We start from the raw sequence: 19,446 nt of genomic DNA, 5'->3' as shown, positions 1-19,446 counted from the left end.
CCACGTTTCTTATTTTGTTACTTTAATTCGAAAAGTTACTCAGAGTTGACCAAGAGCAGGCCGATTTGGCAAGAAACTCGTTCACCGTCCAAATTTCTAGCTCTGTTTGAATACCTACCCTTTGACTGCCTCTTTATCATACAATGGATAAAAACGCTTCCACTCGTTATTGATGCCCTGAAAAATTTATTTAAAGCCCGAAGGATATCAATCAGCCAGTCTGTTAGTGGCTAGGGCTTTCTGAAAACATCATTGCTAGGTTCAATTTGTTTTATGAACATCATGGAAACTCACGCAATACCGGGATTACAATCACAAACTATTTTAATATACTCTCTTAGTGTTTTCTTCATGAAACCAAATGAAAACCGTAACTGTGCTGTATGGTGGTCAACCTTTCCTTTAGGATGTGTGGGCCCCGCTGGGATCAAGTTCGTTTCTCAATTTCCTGAGGAAAAAGCGTAGCCGCGAATCGAGAGGAGAGAGAGCGTTCGACGAAACGGAGAGCCAATGTCGAGAACGTCCGACCTGACATCCTAGAGCTCATGGAGAGCAAGAAGAAACAGCTCGAGATTGAATTCAGTCTTCTTGCGACGACTCGCTGATGTTCCAGAACTGGTCTTGTGGTGGCTAGTGCATTGGAATACTCAATCATTTTTGCGAGAACTAGAAGAATCCTGAGACAAAGTGATTGTGGGTTCAACTTCTTCAAGACCTGACTAACTTGGGAGTGCATAATGCATAATCCTGAGAACAGAAAGCTCTAGTACGTTTTCATGGACAATAAAAAGCTCACTTACCAATTGAAAGAGTACCTGTCATCGCCAAAATATATCGAGGTCTTTAATAAACTCGTATACGGACCTTCAAAGTATCATGTAAGCTCCATAAGTCAGGTACGAAAACAACCAATTACTGTCCATTAATTCTTGCGCTTGGGGTAATTGGATATGTCCTTACATTTGGTGCAAAATACTAATTACGCCAAACAGGATGAGAAAAACTTAGTATATGTTATGTAGAGAAATCAAAATCACTTGCAACCACTGCATAGCTACAAATGCGAATTGAAGCATTTGAATCTTAACCAATGATCTCTCAACAACTTTGTGCCAAGACAATCCATTGAGAAAAATGGGGATCAAATTACTACAGCATTGACTACACGCTATCAAGTTGTACTCACGGTAGTTATATCCCTTGAGGACATATTGTCACTTCTATGGCTCTCTCTCTAACCTTCATAATCCTCAAAAATCCACGCTTAGTACAGTCTTAAATGCATGCAAGTTGGTGAAAGAGGCTGTTCCTCATGAGGGACATGGCAGATAAGGGTCCTTTTTCCCCTAAAGGCCAACGGGAAGGATTTGCATGACGGTGAGTCTTTTACTTTTCGTAGCCAGAGAGATAAGAACATGTTCTCGCGGCGATTTCAGTCAATGATTGTATCACAATACCCAGACAAGGGATTATTAACTAGATGAAAACATTAGGAACCCCCCCCCCAAAGGATCATTTGGAGAAACAAAGGCCGAGGAAAATAGTCAACAAGACAGATTACAATCAGCATTACGTTTGTCAGTTGGTCTTGTTTCCACTTCAAGGTCAGTGTGTGTGAGAATTCATTACTCAGTCTGATGAATTGTTCCCTAACACTTCCGAAGTTTTCAGTCATTTTCCGACGAAATTGAGGGACAAGCATGCCAGCCCATGACTTTAGAGAGAGGTGAACAAGACACATTGCTTCAGACTCACACATGAGGGAAAACATGTTTCTGTACTCAAGTATCTGGAAACTGATATTTTTGAGGTCAGGAGCCGTCGATGCATTTTTTCTTGAACATGCGACTTCGGGCAAAAAATGGGACATATATTTGACGAAAATGTCTTTCTCTTGGCTAACATTATCAAAAAAATCCAAAGCATAATTCAAGTTACAGACCACATCTGATGAGTTGATTGTGTGACTTGTCAAATTAAGAATTAATGCCATGTGTGTTGAGTGTCTCATGTGAGAAAGCTTTATCAAGATATGCCGTTCAATGCCAATGGTTCGGATTAGTCAAACTCTAAAAGTTTTGATTGCAATGAACATCAAGAAGCATTTCTTCAACTGAGATGATGTTTAGACGCTCGTTCTATTCATGTCAACAAAACTGACGCTTGAGCAAACTCATTTACTCCTTGTAATTCCACCGCACACTTTTACACACACATCCTAGGAATTGATTTCTAGAAATAGCACATAAATGTCAGCGAAGGGAATGGAATATTGACTAAAAAGGGGACAAGTTGATTGAGCTGGACGAAGATCGTTTTATTCGATGGCACATCGATGCGTAGATGGTTTTTTTTTCATTTATAATTCGCAATATCATTAATGCCAACCGAAAGTAATGTTAGACAGCTTCTAATTGTACATTTAATGTTTCATTTCTTTTGCATTGTTGCAATACTCGTACATTATTGAAAAGATATTAAAAGAAAACTGAAAATCTTATGAAGGTATTCAATTTGATTGAGTAACTCGGTACAATAAGGATGATCTTTAAGTCCCTAAGTCTAATTTCTTCTGCAGGATAATTTTCGTCCATCAAAATACAGAGGTCCTCGATTGACCCGAACATGAATGTGCTCATCAATCAGACTTCTCACATGATTTTGGTATGCTGCAATACGTGAACAATGTACTATATATGAGGGGGCCATTAGATTTATGAATGGTACATACTGAATTAATCGGCTAAAAATACACATCCATTAGATGGACATGGGTCCGAAACTGGGATTTTCTTTTTTTCACGAGAGAAAGACGGCTGGTTCCTAGCTGTCAAGAATGCATTGCACTCCTTTAATTCAACCATCAATTATCTCTGCCCCCACAGTCATAGGAGTAACGCAACAACATTTGTTAAGCGATGCATTCATTCCCACTATTCGTACGATCTCTGCGAATATACAGTATGTAAAGGCTGAAATGCAATGAAGAAGTTGGCCTCGAGGAGCGGATGGAGAGGGAATTTGAATGTGAAAATGGCAGGAGTCCGGGGACATTTGGTGCGTTGATGAAGACTCTTTCTTCCACTTGACATTTGAATCGTGCACGTTGATCTCTCACCTGTTTTGTGCAATAATATGCAACTCGATTGTTGATTATCGCCCTGAATGGAATGGGAATCAATTATTACCATGCGTTTAAGGCACGAGACATACTCCCCGAGGAGTCTTTGGTATCTGTTTTCATTAGGAGAAGAGCCAAAATGCGCTCACACTCCTCCCTGGAGTGCAAACCATTTGAGAACCAAGTCGAACATTGAACATCCTCGAGTTTTGAGGACTTCGTAGAAATGTTTTCACTACAGACAACATAGAATGATCGTTAAAGAAACTTATTCGAATCATGGCGTGAAACTTGTGAGGAATGAAAAAAATTGAGACCATATTCATGACGCCAAAACCCCATTGTCAGTGTCCACATATGGCACAAAGCTTTGTATATAGGAGTGGAAAAAAATATTTATTGGATCGTCAAATCTGTAATAATCTGGAAATTCTCAGTTTGCTGTCTCTGCCCACTTTGAAATAAATTGCACCGTTTCGTTCTCAAGGGATTCAAGGTTGCATCAAGTAATGACATTCGAGATATTTTGCAGGTACAGGGTACTAAATCAATGCAGAGTAACAGAAGGTGTAATAAATGCACTTCTTTCTTTTTTCTGATTCGGCTAATAGGTTTGAGCTATCGGTCATGAAACTATAATTCAAATCAAACATTACGTATCTTTTGCCTCTGCCAAGTTCAAACCATTGTTCGACCCTCTTGTATGGAAATGTACTTACAAGTGTGATAATGTCACCGCTTCAGAGCGTTTGCGCTCTCCTTTAGATAGCGTGAAGTCTCAAGGTTGTTAACGGTCTTTACCGAGAAGTTTGAAATTCTTTCCATCAAAATGCGTGTTAATGGGTATGTTAATGAGACACGAACGAAGAGACAGCATTACATGGCCACTTGTTAATCTTGGCTTGCATTTTGTCACAAACTCGGGGCTTTGAATGGACCTCTGAAAAGTTCTTTATCGTGTATCCGTGGCATTACATCGGACATGGGAGACTGGTGAAAGTAAATGTATTAAGATTTTACTCACTGCTTTCATGGCCGAGACGATTTTAAATTGGCTGTATTCTTTATTTTGACTTCAAAAAAACAGACACCTCCTCCCTCCCCTTCAAAAAAGGCCACGGATTTACCTTTGATTGTTGGTGCGAACTTTGTTGAGACCTCTAGATCCGGATTCGACCACGATGTCTGGATTTGGAGGCAAGAAGTTGGAAAGAGATAGACTGCGTGTTTTGGCTTCTTTTTGAGCTTATAATCAAACCTAGACGACCGACTCGAGAGGTTTCGCAACGATTGTTTGTAGAGCAGAGAACTGAAAGAAATCGCGTTTTGGGCAAGCTAATGAGCAGTCGATTCAGTCTCCTTTTTGTCATCGTGTTTGTTTTAGAAAGATTCGGCAGATTTTGTGGAAGCTAAATATTTTTGCCGGGGTTAGGGGGATTCACCACTGATTAATGATCAATTGATGAAAAAATTGCCTGAATAATTTCCTACTTCTGAGCTATTGAAATGCTAGTAATCCTGGACTAACCTGGAGCCAACCTTGAGCAATCAGTTATTGGTATCATGATCGTTATAATTCCTTATTTTGACAAATGCACAATCACCCTTTTTGATGTGTTAATGGCTATATTTTGTCGGCGAAGGCTCGCTCTCTGATTGTACCAGGTCGGCAAGTCTTTCATGAACTAATATTATCTGACAAACAAACTGAAACGCTGAGAGCGCTTAATTACTTTTACTAATCATCTCTTCTCAGAGCGAGATTTCTATTTTTTCCTCATTGCTACCGAGGTGCTTTTTTATAGTGCACTGTGCATTAACGCTCTCCTCGTTAAATATAAGCGAGCCTCCCGTTGTCAATCAAAACAGGAAGCTCTATCGCGGAACCATCAGACTAAGTTCGATTAAGCATGCATTTTTCATCGTTTTATGGTCAGAATATCGTCGAGGAAGGCAAGAAATATCAACTCTATCAATAAAGAGCGGGGACACGTTTTCTTTCTTTTTTGGAGATCGTATCAACTCTTTAGGGTTCATGTGACCATTCACGAGCACAATCAAATCCTTTCCTCCGTCGCAACGTGGCTCTTTAATAAAACAAAATGCTCTAAATGTGTACGTGGAAAATGCTTGTCATGCTAACAAAGATCCGGAGACGTGGAACATTCTAAAATGGCTGGGTTTGGTGTGGGATTCTACGTTCCAACCAGACATATCTCCACTTTAAACCTGGGTAGCAAATCTGTCGTGTCATGCTAGAGATGATCCATTAACGATATATGCCCCGCCATGTCGTTCTTGGATAACGACAGTTCTATCCATTCTTGACTTTGTTAACTTAGGATGAATCTGGAAGATGGAGCCGAAGTAGATCCTTCATGCTCCAATTTCCAAGGTCAAGGATGCAAGGATATCACAGAGGAAATCGACATAGAGATTGACGAGCTTTGACAATGAAAATGCTTTTATTTTTGACACAAATTCATGATACTTTAGGGAGTGTGGTCCAACGTTAAAAGGACGGATCATTATGTTACGGGTTGCGTCCAGGGCCTCGTAAAATGAGATTTTGGCCATAAAAAAGGTTCCTCTCAATCGATTATGTACGCTTGGGGACATTTATTTTGATTTAAAGGGACCTTGAATCAGTAAAATATCAAGAAATACTTCTATATTAATTCTAGAAACATCTACGAATGCACTTCAACCTGCGATTACTTTCCATGAGCAGGTGAAATAAACCCAATTATATGAAAAAGAGGTACACGGAGCGAAGAAAACTTGTTCCCAACTGTGACCGAAAAGTTCTTCAAAATGAAAAACCCCAGAGTTAGATATTGGAAAGAGATCTTTTTCTCCCCGTCATTGACAAAGTCACCCCAGAGTAGGTTCATAAAGCCTCTTTGTCTTAAAACCCCCCTTTTCAATTTCCTCTTCCAGATCGCTTAATAGATCAAAACAACATCAACTTCAAAAACGCCATGACGTTCAACACGTCCGAATCTTCAGACGAGTTTGAGGAGCCCAGCATTTGGCTCTCAGTGGACTTTCCCTTCTATATCGAAGGTTTATCCATTGCCATTGTGGGCACTTTTGGACTAGTAATCAATGGGGTGGCCATCTTTTTACTCACCCGTCAGAAGACACTCCGTACCTTCCATGTACTATTGGTCACCCTGACCATGTTCGACTTCTTGCACATCATTCTAAGCATCGCGTGCTTCTCTCTCCCCAAACTGAGCCCTTGGTACCGGAACCACGTCCTCATCTTCATCATCCCGTATCTGATTCCATGTGCTCAAATCACGTTGGCAAGCTCGAGTTTCTCCACTGTTGGATTGACCATTGAAAGATACATCTCCGTGTGTTGGCCATATTTCTGCTACAGGTAAGAGAATTTGCATGATGAATAGGACCTGATTAACTTTTGTTTTGACCCGAATAGGTGCTGGATGAAGGAAACGAAACCAGCTTAGAATAGAAATAGACATGTCTCTCATTCTTTCCTCAAATGCGGGTCTCAAAATTGTCTTTTGGGTCGGTTTTGGTAAGGAGGAGTTTTTCTATTGCTAACCTAGATTTCTAGACACTGGATGTCGGACGACCGACCACTCGGCTGGTAAAACAGTACAATGGATGGTCTCCTGGGAATTGATTACAAACCGGTTTATTGTACTGTTTAGCCAACCGAGTGGTCTGTCGTCCGACATACAGCGTCTAGAAATCTATGTGCCAACATACGGTATACGGTGAAGGCCACAGATAAGCACTATAACAAATTTCTGAGATGAATGATTAAATTTTTATCACCACAGCTCACGGTTGTATTTCACGTTTTGCAACACCTCGTAAATCATTTGAAAGTAAATAAACCTAGAGATGAATTACTTCGAGCCAACAATGGCATTTGGCGAATAATTTTACCAGTTTGTTTAACGCCAAGAGCTACAGGGTGTTTGAGCAAAAAAGTCCGTTTCCGCGCTTCTGATTTGTATTTGATATGACTTCGTAGCCAGCAATGACATAATTCATTGTAACTAGGGTCGGAAACGGTTCAGAGGCAATTTCATGTTTTTTAATTAGTGCCTCAATACGGAGCGTAAAAGAGACGCAAACAAGTCTAAAGCCCCCCGTATGCTATCTAGAGATTAATTTGAGAGAAGGCTATGAGAGGGTTCGCATTTTTATAAACGATTGCGTCTTTCAACCACTTGAAAGAGCCCCACAAAACCAATTGAACGACTGAAGACAGTTTGGGATAATGTTGATCCCAAGAGTCTTGGTGAGTCTGTTCTTGCAAAAAATCCCTCCTGAGATATGACTTTGCCGCCCACATCGTGCAACAGATCAAAACAAAACTAACATTCTGTTTTCCGGTAGAAGTACGTAGCTCTATTTTGGCAAAGGTCTTGTCAGTTTACTTGGAAAATGGACGAGCAGTAACAAACAACACCTCGAGTTTTGAGTTTGCTCGATGGCCATGAAAGGAATAACACTTGAAATATCTTGAAATAGACATTATCCCACCTATCCTCGGTCCTTCAATCTTTTCAAGGGATGCGATCGAGTGTTCAATTTTACCATCTTTCTGAGAAAGATGGACTCTCTCAAGGAAAATCTCATAAAGTGGTCCTTCGGCCAACACGACGTGGACATAATCAGGACTTGTGTGGCCCTATATTGAGACAGTCATAAGCACTATAACTTTGATACAATATATAACAAAACGTCGTTTACCATCACTTTCTGACTTTTTTAATTGTCTTTTTCTCATTGCTGACCGTTTCCACATTAGAGTGAATATAAAACGGACGGATAAAATGACCTTTTTTGCTCAAACACCTTGAAAAGTAATATTTGGATTGGCCTTAATCCCAATTCAGTAATTGATTTTAAACGATGTCAAAACTGGGCTGTGAATCTGCTTAGCACCTTGATGAACTGTATCGTCTCTCTATCTACTACAAGCCTTTGTTCACCATTCAAGACATCCATAGTAATGTACTGCTCACTTCTCCTCTTCATGGTCTTTTCTATTGTCATGGTAATTTACAGTGACCCTTGATCTATGTAGAATACTCCAGCAAAATATGTGTTTCTCTCGCTCAAGCTTTGCCAGACAGTTTAACCTTAAAACGAGCGGCTGGGTTTTGTTGTTGAGCGGAATGATAAGTTGGTTTTGTTGGACCATTTATCGCCTAGTCAAATGGAGTTGATTTGCCTTGTCATTTTGAGCGTTCACTGGAATTTGGAATTCCTCCGGAGATCCTACATTACTTATTCAAGGTGGAAAAGAGTGAAAGAGGAACCTCCAACCTTTCGAGAGAGTTGCTCTGCAAAAAGTGTGGAATGGAATTTGCACCCATTTGTCCCTGTTGATACAACCAAATTCAAGCATCTTTGTTCCTGCTCTGCCAAGATAAAGGAGAGCTTGGTCCCGGATCTTTCTGGGAGGAAGCTGGAAATGTTGCCCTTGAGTACCGCATTTGATGCTCCTATAAATTGAGACACCGACTGACGCAATACTCATTGTTGGTAAGTCTTTGGCACTTTCATCTGAGTGTCAGACCCTTTTGGTGTTGTGGTTGATGCTCCTTTGGACATGTTCCAACTTGGTCTTTTAACGCTTGATCCCTTGCCTCTCTTGGTCCAAGTTGAAAGGCATCAGCCCATGGGGTTTTTATCCATTGCTGTGGAGAGTCTCAGAATTATTTTTCACCCTCTCTAAATATGGTGTGATTTTGAAGATTGGGCGCTGCCATCTTAGAAGTTCAATCCCGAAGCTTTTCCTGTTTGGGTCCGTTGAAGTGGCAAGAGTAAAGCTTCTTGTGAAATACATCTTAGACTGACATTGGCATCTGTCATGGTCATGTTAAAGCACATAACAGGCTGAAACCTGTTATTGGCATTTCACTCTTCTATACAAACAAGGTAGTATCTACAAGAATTGCTTTTTCGACCTTTATCAAGGGTATTTGATGGCGGCAGAGTGAGCTTCTGTTAACAGCCTTTCAGTTTTTTTAGTTTCGTGACCATTGTTGCAACACTGCCATAAAGAGGCCGATCCAGACTTTTCGCACAAACGCTTTCATTTTAGTTGTTCGATCGGATAAAGTGCAATTATTTGTGGTTCATGGTAACATACAAATGCAAACTAATCAGTTTTTGCCCTAGTGTAAGTGGCAATTTCGTTGCTTCATTTTCAAAGTGAGATGTCCATGCAAAGATTAAGAATTGGTATATATTTTGATTTTGCAGTAGCAGCTATAATGGCTCTTGTACACTTTTTCCCGTACTGAGTGTCCAAAGTAAAAAAGTTCAAATATAATCGAGCAGATCATGCCAAATGATTTTGCTCTTAAGTGTTCGGTATGGTGTGTGTATAGTATGTGGTCCTAAAGAGATCATTGATTTTCAAGGCATTAGTAACAAAATTATTGTAACTTTGAATGCCTAAAAATGGTAATATTGTAAATATGAAAAAACAGAAATGTCTGTTACTCGTTCCTTTTTCGACTCTCCAAGCAGCCTTAATTCTTTCGTTTTTCTCTTAGTAAATGAAGGAAAAGCTTCGTGGATCATCTTCTCAGATATTGCCGAATGCTGAAAACTTAAAATGACAAACATTTAGAATACAGCTTTTGTTATAATGTATTCTAAATAGGAAAGATCATGGCTAAAGCTTGTGCTTGCTCTTAGCAACATTGAAGGTGTTCGTGACTGTGAATCTTGTCATAGTATTAGCAATGCTTCATGGGCTACATCTCCTCAATTAGACACGATAGGACCAAAAGATACATTTCGAGCGATATTGTCAAGTAGTTTTTGGGAGGAAATCTATCTTTGGCTTGAGTATCAACAAGTATTCATCTATCTATTTCTTTTCTTAAAACATTCTTTCTCTCTCTCATTCTATTATTTTACTGGTATCTATGGTGTCCATTCCCACATATTCAACCACTTCTCTTCTTACTTCATCTTCAATAAACTTACCTTTTCAATACCTCAGCAAGTGTGTTTCGCTAAATTTTCTAAGCTCCACTTTTCCATGATTTTCTTGGACAGAGGCGGGTTTCTTAATAGTGTTACCTCTGAGTTGGGAGCTTGGGTGTTAACCGGTATAAAAATGCACTCGGCAAAGTGGTGAGCGAATGCTTATTTTGGGCGACTCGCCTCAGGCTGCAAGTAGGGAAGTTTCAGAAGTTTGAGAATTTCGTATGTTATTTTTCTATGATGTTTTTTTGTGCTATTGTTGCATACCTTGAACAATCAGTAACAATCATTTATCGGCAAAATGGATAGTCTTAGATTCATTTTGAAAGCACAACTCATTTTGGCTTTTTGAAAGTTGTCTTCTTTTTTCAAATAGTGTCTTATGGGATGCAGTTCCCTTGGCTACATTCGACACGTTTTGCCAAAAAATAACCATGTTATTTTCTATTTTCGTCAGGATAATAGTCCTGAAATATTTGCCTTTTAAATCTCAAGAAAAGCATTGTAAGCAGAAATGCTAATTCATTTTTGACGTGGATCGATTGTGAGATCAGCTTCTCTTTTTGGCCGAAGGAGCAGGAAGTCTGATTTTTTTCCGACTAAAAGCCTGTTAATTTCATAAATTGTTTTAATCCAGAGTCATTTGGATATTGGCCATGACTATTTGACTATAACTGTGAAAAGCGTGATCCAAGCTATTAACAGCTACTTCATTGTACTGCCAAAGGTACTCCATTCCAATTGAGACAGGTGCTTTTTGTTGATCGGATTAGCGTACATATTGGGAACGAGTATTTGTTCCCTCTATCGCTGCTTGGGGGATACACTCACTAAACTGAATCACAATCAAGATTGCTTTGAGATCGGTCTGCCTGGAGTTAGAAAATAATTAGAGACGTCAAATGAGCTTAGCCTACAAAACCAAACACTATCAATGCCAAATTGCATTGAGCCGAAGTAATACGTAGAAGGATGAGTGGATCAAGCAGGCGACAAATATTGAGCACATATCTTGTTATTGTAAAAGCGACTTAATAAAATGCCCGAAATACTCATTCCAAACACCCCGCTTGGTTTTCGAAATAGTGGTCCAAAAGCTAGAATGGGTGAATGCTTTGGAAAGAGCCCTCTAGATTGAGTACATAGTACGATCGCCTGGTGGTATGAAGGCTCGAAGAAGAACAAGCTAATCTCGTTTATTCTCATTAAGCAAATGGCATTCTGCTTCCAGGATATTTTTCCGGGGTCTGCTAACCCGTCGGTTTCTGCTTATATTCCAGGTTTCGTATTCGGGCCTCTTACTTCATTGTACCTGTGATTACGTTCTCGATTTTGTACAATGTCCCGAGATTTTTCGAATGGCGAACAGTTTCGGAAGTCGTCGAAATTCCTTGTCAGCAAAGGATCTTTGTGACCAATGACACCAATTTGGTTCCAGGAGAAGTGTTTCTCGCCACGGATGAAAATATCTTGGATTCAAACTGTACGGATTTTGTGACAAACATCTCGTTGCAAGCCAGATCATTGCGCAAGCATCCACTCTACATAGCAGTAAGTTTCGAATAACATTAATATATGCATTGAAAACAAAGTACACCCCCTTCCCCCCAACACACACACTCCCACACACACAACCGTAGTATGATAAGAATCAACGCGATCTTTAAAATGTATCAAGTTGGCCAATGGTCAAGCAGTTATGAGATTTGACGAAGGCAAAGTGCACTAATTAATTGATCCATGGGCGGATTTTTGTCTCTTTTCAATGCAAGTATTTTGGCATATTTGGTGTCCACTTGCAATTTTCAAGGCTTATCTGAAATGCACGATTCGAAGATTTGGTTGAGACCGCCTTGACAAGCTTTTACTGGACCGTGATGTTTGACTAAGCTTGAGCAAAGAATGTGCTCGTGTTGTACAAATTGATTTCCCAAGACATTTACTCAGTTCTACAAGCAATTTGATCCACCCTGTCAGCAATAGAATAGAGTTAACCATCGGTGATCCAAAAAAACAAATACCACAAAACTGGGTTACCCCAATTTTGCCTCGACTCGACAACAGGTATAATCACTTTTATAGGTCTTCCATGCTTCATACAGATCAAATTTGTGGTCCTTTCTAAAGAACATAGGGCTCAAGATCCAACGATTAATTTGACCTGATTTGGGTTTTTTTCTCACCAAGTTTGGCTCCATCACATTATTTTCTCTTTTCCTCACAAAAGACTCTATCGAGAAGAATGCATTTCTTCGGGGGGTCGCTGGTTGATGCCGATGGTCTTGGGTCTTGGGAGTCTTCCATGGCCAAGAAAGGCTTACTTGAGATTCGTGAGTGGTTCTGCTGACAGATATCTTGGACGAACGACGAAGAAGAAGGCAGACGAGCTAAGGTACTTTGAGTTGACTCTACAGAAGGATGGATGCCCATTGCTCAGCATCACTTATGCGCTCTTCCAAGTCTCGCACTCTGCCAATTTTGAGTCATTTGCATAAAAGGTTTCGTCCGTGTCCCACACGTGTAGCATGTGGACATGTGGTTGACTTTTTCCTGAACTGAGGAAGAATGCCTGCCCGAGTCTTCGGTTCATTACGTCTAATCAACTCAGTGAAAATAATGGACCGGGTTTCGTATTGCAATTAACAAATTGAAAAATTTCGATGTTCCTTTTTTAGTGCACCGATTTCAAAAAGTGCTCCTGTATACGATTATCAATTCATGACAAGTTTCCTATTACTAAATCAAGGGTTTTTTTGTCATCTTCATAAAGCTAGAAACCAATATGCAAAGTGCTCGAAGCAAATTTTTATCCGATTTATTTTGGCATACTGTATCCCCCAAATTTAGTTATAACCAAACGTTAAAAAAAATGTCCATTTTTCCTTTTCCTAAAAGCCTTTGTACTTTTGATCTTGGCAATCTTACTTCCATGGGATCCTTTCTATCAAGTCCAATATCTAACCTTCAGGTCTCTTTCACATCTGAGTCACAAACGTTTTAGCTAATTGTCCACAGCCTAGTCACATGCCTCTTTTGAGCCAATTGTATGGAAAGCATACCACATGGTCGCTTGGTAACCTTTTTGAGAGCTTATTCGGATGACTGGTCTCATTTGGCAGAGAATTGATGCCTCTAATTTTTGGAGATGTGTCAACCTCGCTCTCTTTTACAACTTTTTGTCCGAGTCAATGGGTAAGATAAGACGATAAGGCAACATTTTTACTGAATTCACTTCAGAAATGATGTATCCCCTTACACGTCAAGGATTATGGGGATTAATTGACCAGTTTGAATATACTATTCTTTTGCTGGGAAAAATATGCGTGTTATTCTATGATGCAGATAAGGAAGGTGGAGAGCGTTCTTTCCAAACTCGAGGAAGCGAATAATATGGCAAAATAACAAAAGCATCTAAAAGCAGCTTCCATCAATAGACCTTGTTAGAATAACTATTTGTTTGCTCTCATGCAAGGGATTTACTGAACCGAAACGAGATCAAAGGACGGGCAAAAACCTGAAATGGATTGTCTTTCAAGAGTAAAAAGAGAACACCGAATATTGAAACGATTTAGCGTAGATAAAAGAATGTCGTTCAGATTTTGATATCCTTGATGGCACAAAGCCATTGTTCAAAAAGCCTTGACCGACCAAAATGGTTGCTGGTTTTTCTGCTGGTTTGTGTTGAGTCTTTGCAAACTCTTTAGTCAAAGTCAACGGACAATACTACATACTGGCTACATATGTAGATGCGAACGAATTCAGGATAAAGCAAACGGTCGTTGCTAGAGGGAAATCTCATTTTCACGGTATTCTTTGCCGTTGAACGGACGGTTTGAGGCCCAGAGGCTGGAACATATCCATTTAATGGAGGCGTTGGAAAAGATCCAAATTTTAGATTCTGGCCATTTGCATCCCTTCTCAACTTTGTTGCCATTTCATGAGCCCTGAAATCAGGCCTTTGTTTGCCGTCCATCCGCTACCTACTGTGCATTCTAATACTGATGCATGTCCAATGTCAAATAGAAGAATCTCGATTTTGGAATACATTTCACAACATACAATCCCTCATCGGAAGAGTTGACAGATGAAGAGGGTAAAAGAATCAAATTTCAGGAGTAGAAAAGATGATTCATTTATTTGGTTTCCCGAAAAGAATTAGCATGGTTTCCAATTATGAGATCAAATCAAAACCTGAACTTCCTTCGTCTCCAGCATATTCTGCAAGCTCTCCCAAAATGTATCCACCATGTAAATATTGGTTTGAGACATTTTTGATATTTAAAAAGATATCTAAAGATTCAAACATGGCACCTCACTAGGGATAATATTTAGTTATTGGATGACCAAATTGACCATCCTTTCATACGAGATATTTCTTTTCAATTCAGAACTGATCAATCGGTCTTGACCATTAGCTAATTATTTCTTAGCTTGCTAAAGTAATCAATCTTATTTTACGTCAGTGAATCACCTGCCACTCGATGCTTGCAAGATTCAGCTGGAACGGCACCCCCATTTTGGTTAAGAAATCCAATACTCTAATGGTGGGAAATAGTGCTTCAAAGCCACATTGAAAAAATATTTGGATGTAGCCCAAAAGAACAAAAATATCTTCTTCAGTTGCAAATGATTCTAGAATTTGTAATGATTTTGGCAAGACTTGTCACCAATGAAAAACAAATTCCACCATCGTATTTTCAGACAAAATTTCAGACAAATTTCAGACAAGCTTACAGATTATTTAATTGCATCCTTTCCAGATTCTAATTAACAACTCATCCGACGCTTTCCAATGTTTAGATGTGTCGTCCATCAACTGAGATTATGAACTTAATGCTACCTATATTTTCCAATTTCGACTAAGTTTATTGGACAAGATAAATGCATACGCAACAAAGCAAAATCCAAAGACCTCTAAAACCTAATCTGCAAGTGAAGATTCAATCGCATTTCTTGTAACTTAAATGAAAGAACTCGATCAATCACATAAATAGGGCATGTGGATGATTTGCTGCCATAAACTCTGACTAAATTTTTCGATGGGTTAAAAACACATGTTTGTGTTTTTATTCGTTCTTTATGCTTGACTATTGGGTCCAAAACATTTTGGAAACATCAGTCAGAACGATCAAAAGTAAAGCAAACGTCAAAGAGTAAATCACTCGGGCGCAAAAATATTCCCCTCAATGACTTTCCTTTAATCCGCCAAACAATGCCCTTGCAAATGGCTTTCAAAACGATACTCTTTTAATTGCTCATTTTCTTAATCCCCAAAAGTATATTCGAGAGGCAGTGAACCTAAACCTTATATTTTGTTACTCCGTCCTGACATTCACTTCATGCTCCAGGAGATCAGGGCTCGTGTAATTTTGCCACCGTAGACTTTCTCCACCAAGGATTGCCCTAATCTTGGGCAAGGAATCCATGCTCGGTGATCTTTTCTTGTCAGTAAACATTTGTCTTTGTTAAGTTTGTGCCAAGAGGGAACTGTCTTGATAAGATGCCAAAGGTGCTTAGCCGGCAAACCTGACAGTAAAGCAATATTAATAGCCATAAGTGGACTTCCCCCCAGGTCTTCTCATCCATCTTCCGAGCTCTTGGGTTGATTTCACTTGCATCAACATATCTCATGCCTTGGCAAGGACAAAAAACGAATCACTTGTGACGTTAGTATTACACATTTCCCTTAACCATGACACTGTAGATTGTTCTTAGTACGAACTGCTATATGTCTGGCACGAAGAGACAGGCTGCATGAATACTGTATTGCAAGGCATGTTGGAGAGTGTTTTCTTTTGAACTAACTCTTTTCAAGTCTGCCTTTGAGCAATGACCAACGTCAAATGAGACTGCACAAATTTGTTGGAGAGCCAAATCCGTCAAGCAAACACATGGTCTTTGATAGCCCAGAACATGATTATATAAGCATTTGTTTACGCAATCATAATTAGACATAGTAAATATGTAGAGATGTCGAGAAAAGAGAATACTTTGCTTGAAAAAAGTCCGGCTGTAACTTGATGACCAAAACTTTGAGCTTCTTACGTTCTTGTTTGGGACATTTAAGAAGTTACCGTATTATACTGTCGTCTGTTTACTTGTCTTCCAAGGTCACAACAAAAGTGCTGAGAATGAATGAATGAAAGTACAGAACATATTGTCGTCCCATTGCCCCAATATCCTCAACATAAAGCCCTTTCTTCCAGCCAAGCGTTTTATATCTAGCACGGGTCAAGGCACCTTGGATAGATGTTTTCACTGACCAAGCCAATGGAACGCTGTAGGATGTTAAAGCGAACTTTCAAAGTTGCACCTTGTTCAGAAACCCAATCAAGCCGATGTCTAAAACCTGGATTTTCTCTTATTGAACGTGCCATCAACGTCCGTTGATGAAAGCTTCATCAAATGGTGGACTCATTGGAATTTAAAGGTCATTTGTATGCCAATGGTCGGCCATTTTGTTGGCATACAACCAAATGGTCTGGAGCCGAATGTCAGTGTCATGTGATGTGCAGACACATTGTTCTTATGTGGGTTTGTCATCTCGTCCCGTTGAGGTTGAACACCCCTTGCCAATTTCTTTGACAGAAAATTATCGGCAATAGTTGGTCGCCAAGCCTTCATCCAAGTCAACAATGTTCGTGTGTTGGAATTCTTGGCTTAAAAGCTCGATTGCCGAGTCCAAGTTTTGCTACGGCCCACGGGTTTCAAAGGGAATCCGTGAACTTTTTTGGGTTGGGTGGAAAGTTGATTGAGTGTCGAGAAGCTGTCCAATCGTTATTAACTGACTTTCGTCAACTAGACCCTTTTTTCTGAGTCGTTGAGCTTCTTTCTCGTTCACGTTCCAATACACGAGAACATTTTGTGCTGGGAACGTAGGTACATAGGAATGCACCTAGGAAGATAGACTATCTTGGTGGTCATGGCTTTTTTCCAGACATTAAATACAACCTCTTCATAAAGATTACGAAAATGTATTCAGTCAGCTTTTTTGGGTGAACCCTATCCCTTTGATATATGATGCACGTGGGAACTAAGATGCTTCATGAAACTGAAATCAATTTAGAGAACGGATACTCTCTTGTGACCTAAATTACATGATAGAACTGATCAGAGTCTTGGTTACTTTTCCAAAGGTAAATGATATCTGAAGGACATGAAGGAATGATTAATATTTGCTTCACGTTTACATGTGTACTGAAAGGCTTAATGATGGTCGTTCGAGAGCGAGAACGCGAGAGAACTAGACCAGATATTAATGAGAATCATTTTCTTAGAGAATACTTCGCTACATTTTTGTGAAACGTTGATCACGGGTATAAGCTAAGCCTGGTCGTCGTGTTTCCTTGAATATGGATTGCGTGTTAACCGTCAACATCATCAATATTCGGCTTGTGGGAAACCGATACACAACTGTATTTATTTGCCTTTCGATTGTGCTTTTCCAATGTTTAGTCTTTCCTTCCTGGTTCCACCTTGATATATTCTTTGAGCACATACATTGTGCATCTTGCTCTCGGGTACGATTGTATGTAAGTTAGTGGTCGTTCTAATGGTTTTCCTCATATATTCTCAAGTCGATGAAAGTATATCACTATCCCACCAATAGTTCCATTCCAATCCCCAATCAAAGAGACCATCATCCAGCGGTCAATGTTTTGTTTCCATATTTTTCCCTTCGAATTGGCCTTTAAACATCCCGTTTCCGTCTGACCTACACTGACCTTCCGACCATCGCGCGTACCGTGTGTACCTATATGTGTATTTTTTATTCTAGGTTTATATCAACTGGATGAACTTCATCATCAATCTTCTGATCCCCATCGTGGGTTTAATCTACTTAAATTGTGCCATCTACCGCAACATGCCCCGGATCCGTCAATTCCAGGCTCCTTCAGCTCCTAGTGGATCTTGCAAACGGCGAACCAGTTATGTGGTTGAAAGTGAGGCTGCTCGACAACAACGCGAACAAGAACAAGAGAGGGACACGCGATACACACGAGCTTCAATCCTTATGGTAATCGTGTTCCTGTTGTGTCATGGTCCAAGGTTTGCCACCAATGTCATGGAACTCATGTTTTATGACGAGAGTAGGACACAACCGGAGGTAAGTTGTCATGATGGCTTGACTTCTTTGGAATGTGTACTCCAGTTCAGGCTTTGTTTGGTATACACACTCTGTAAATGAATAGGAACAATTTCTGCATCTGAGAGGTGGTCCAATGTTTGCTCGGTTATCTTGTCAGAGTCAAGTGGTTACCTGTTGTTTATGAACAAGGAGGGGGGAGATGAGAAAGTGCGGTTTGACAAAGTCTTGTCCCTTCGAACAAGATCACATTTTTTTATATTTCTATTCGACGAATGTATTTCCAGCCAACCAAAACAAGCACTCGAAGAAAACCATTTTCAGACTTGTTCATTTGTAAGACTGTAAAATTTTCAACTTGAACAAAAGGTATGTCCTTTCAAAATGTACAACCAAAAGTAGCCAAGGAAGACAATGAATGAACTAGCCCGTTTCTTGTGATATGTTTTATCTTTAGTTATGTGATGAGCTTTGAGGAAGCTTTTTTTGACTCAGTCATTCGATTGAGCTAAATTTGAAAAACTGAATCATAGCGACCAGAGCGCATCTTATGTAGTATAGTACGATCTAAGGGTCACTCCTTCCCTTTGAAAAATTGGGCTCAGGGATCAATATCATTTGAAAAAACTTGCTTCCGAAATGTCAATTCTCTACCCTAGTTTCCCCGTCCATATTCCAATGGTTAATAGCAATGTCATAGTCCGAATCAGATAGGTTCTCTGTCTGTGGGCGTGGTAAGCGTCTAAAACTTCCCTTTAAAGAAATATCAGGGTGGAGAACCGAACTGGGACTTCTGTTATGCTCCTTCCTCCCATTATACCTTTTGTATAAAATGCGGCAATGAATAACATTCAATTATGATTGGAGATTTCATGAAGTTTGTCAACCACGATCGGGTGATGAGGCAATCGCCAATATTGAGTCATCAAAAAGTACTCTTGGGGTTTTCCATCCTCTCGACGAAGTTCCTGAAGTTCACGGAAGACATGGCCAAAAACAGTACTCTAGTATTTCCACTTCATTTTGATGGAACAAAGGAGATGGCTCATGTTTTCAACGGATTCCATCAAGATGGCAATGTAATTAAGTTTCGCGGAAATTGGCAAACTCTTTGGCTGAACTGAGCTAATCAAAGTGTCCGTCTCGTCGAGACACTTGAGTCTACGAACGAGCAATAGTTTGCCATTATTGGCAATTTTTTTTTGCAACAGTCTTGGTCCATTTTCTGAAACAAGCATCCATCTCA

The 19,446-nt window shown here is 39.8% G+C and overlaps 1 protein-coding gene across 1 annotated transcript in view; it reads left to right on the top strand.

Moving 5' to 3' along the window:
* LOC131889816 (FMRFamide receptor-like) overlaps positions 1 to 19,446 on the top strand; it is a 32,396-nt gene that overhangs the window by 2,975 nt on the left and 9,975 nt on the right. The window contains exons 2-5 of the mRNA XM_059239013.1: positions 407 to 896; positions 6,062 to 6,509; positions 11,395 to 11,665; positions 17,892 to 18,221. Coding sequence (XP_059094996.1) covers positions 6,103 to 6,509; positions 11,395 to 11,665; positions 17,892 to 18,221 — 1,008 coding nt within the window. The 5' untranslated portion in view covers positions 407 to 896; positions 6,062 to 6,102. The remainder of the gene's footprint in view (positions 1 to 406; positions 897 to 6,061; positions 6,510 to 11,394; positions 11,666 to 17,891; positions 18,222 to 19,446) is intronic.

Source organism: Tigriopus californicus, chromosome 11 (assembly GCF_007210705.1).
Source record: "Tigriopus californicus strain San Diego chromosome 11, Tcal_SD_v2.1, whole genome shotgun sequence".
Lineage (NCBI taxonomy): Eukaryota > Metazoa > Arthropoda > Copepoda > Harpacticoida > Harpacticidae > Tigriopus > Tigriopus californicus.
Note: the sequence above shows the minus strand (reverse complement) of the source record. Positions and strands in the feature narration are given on the sequence as shown.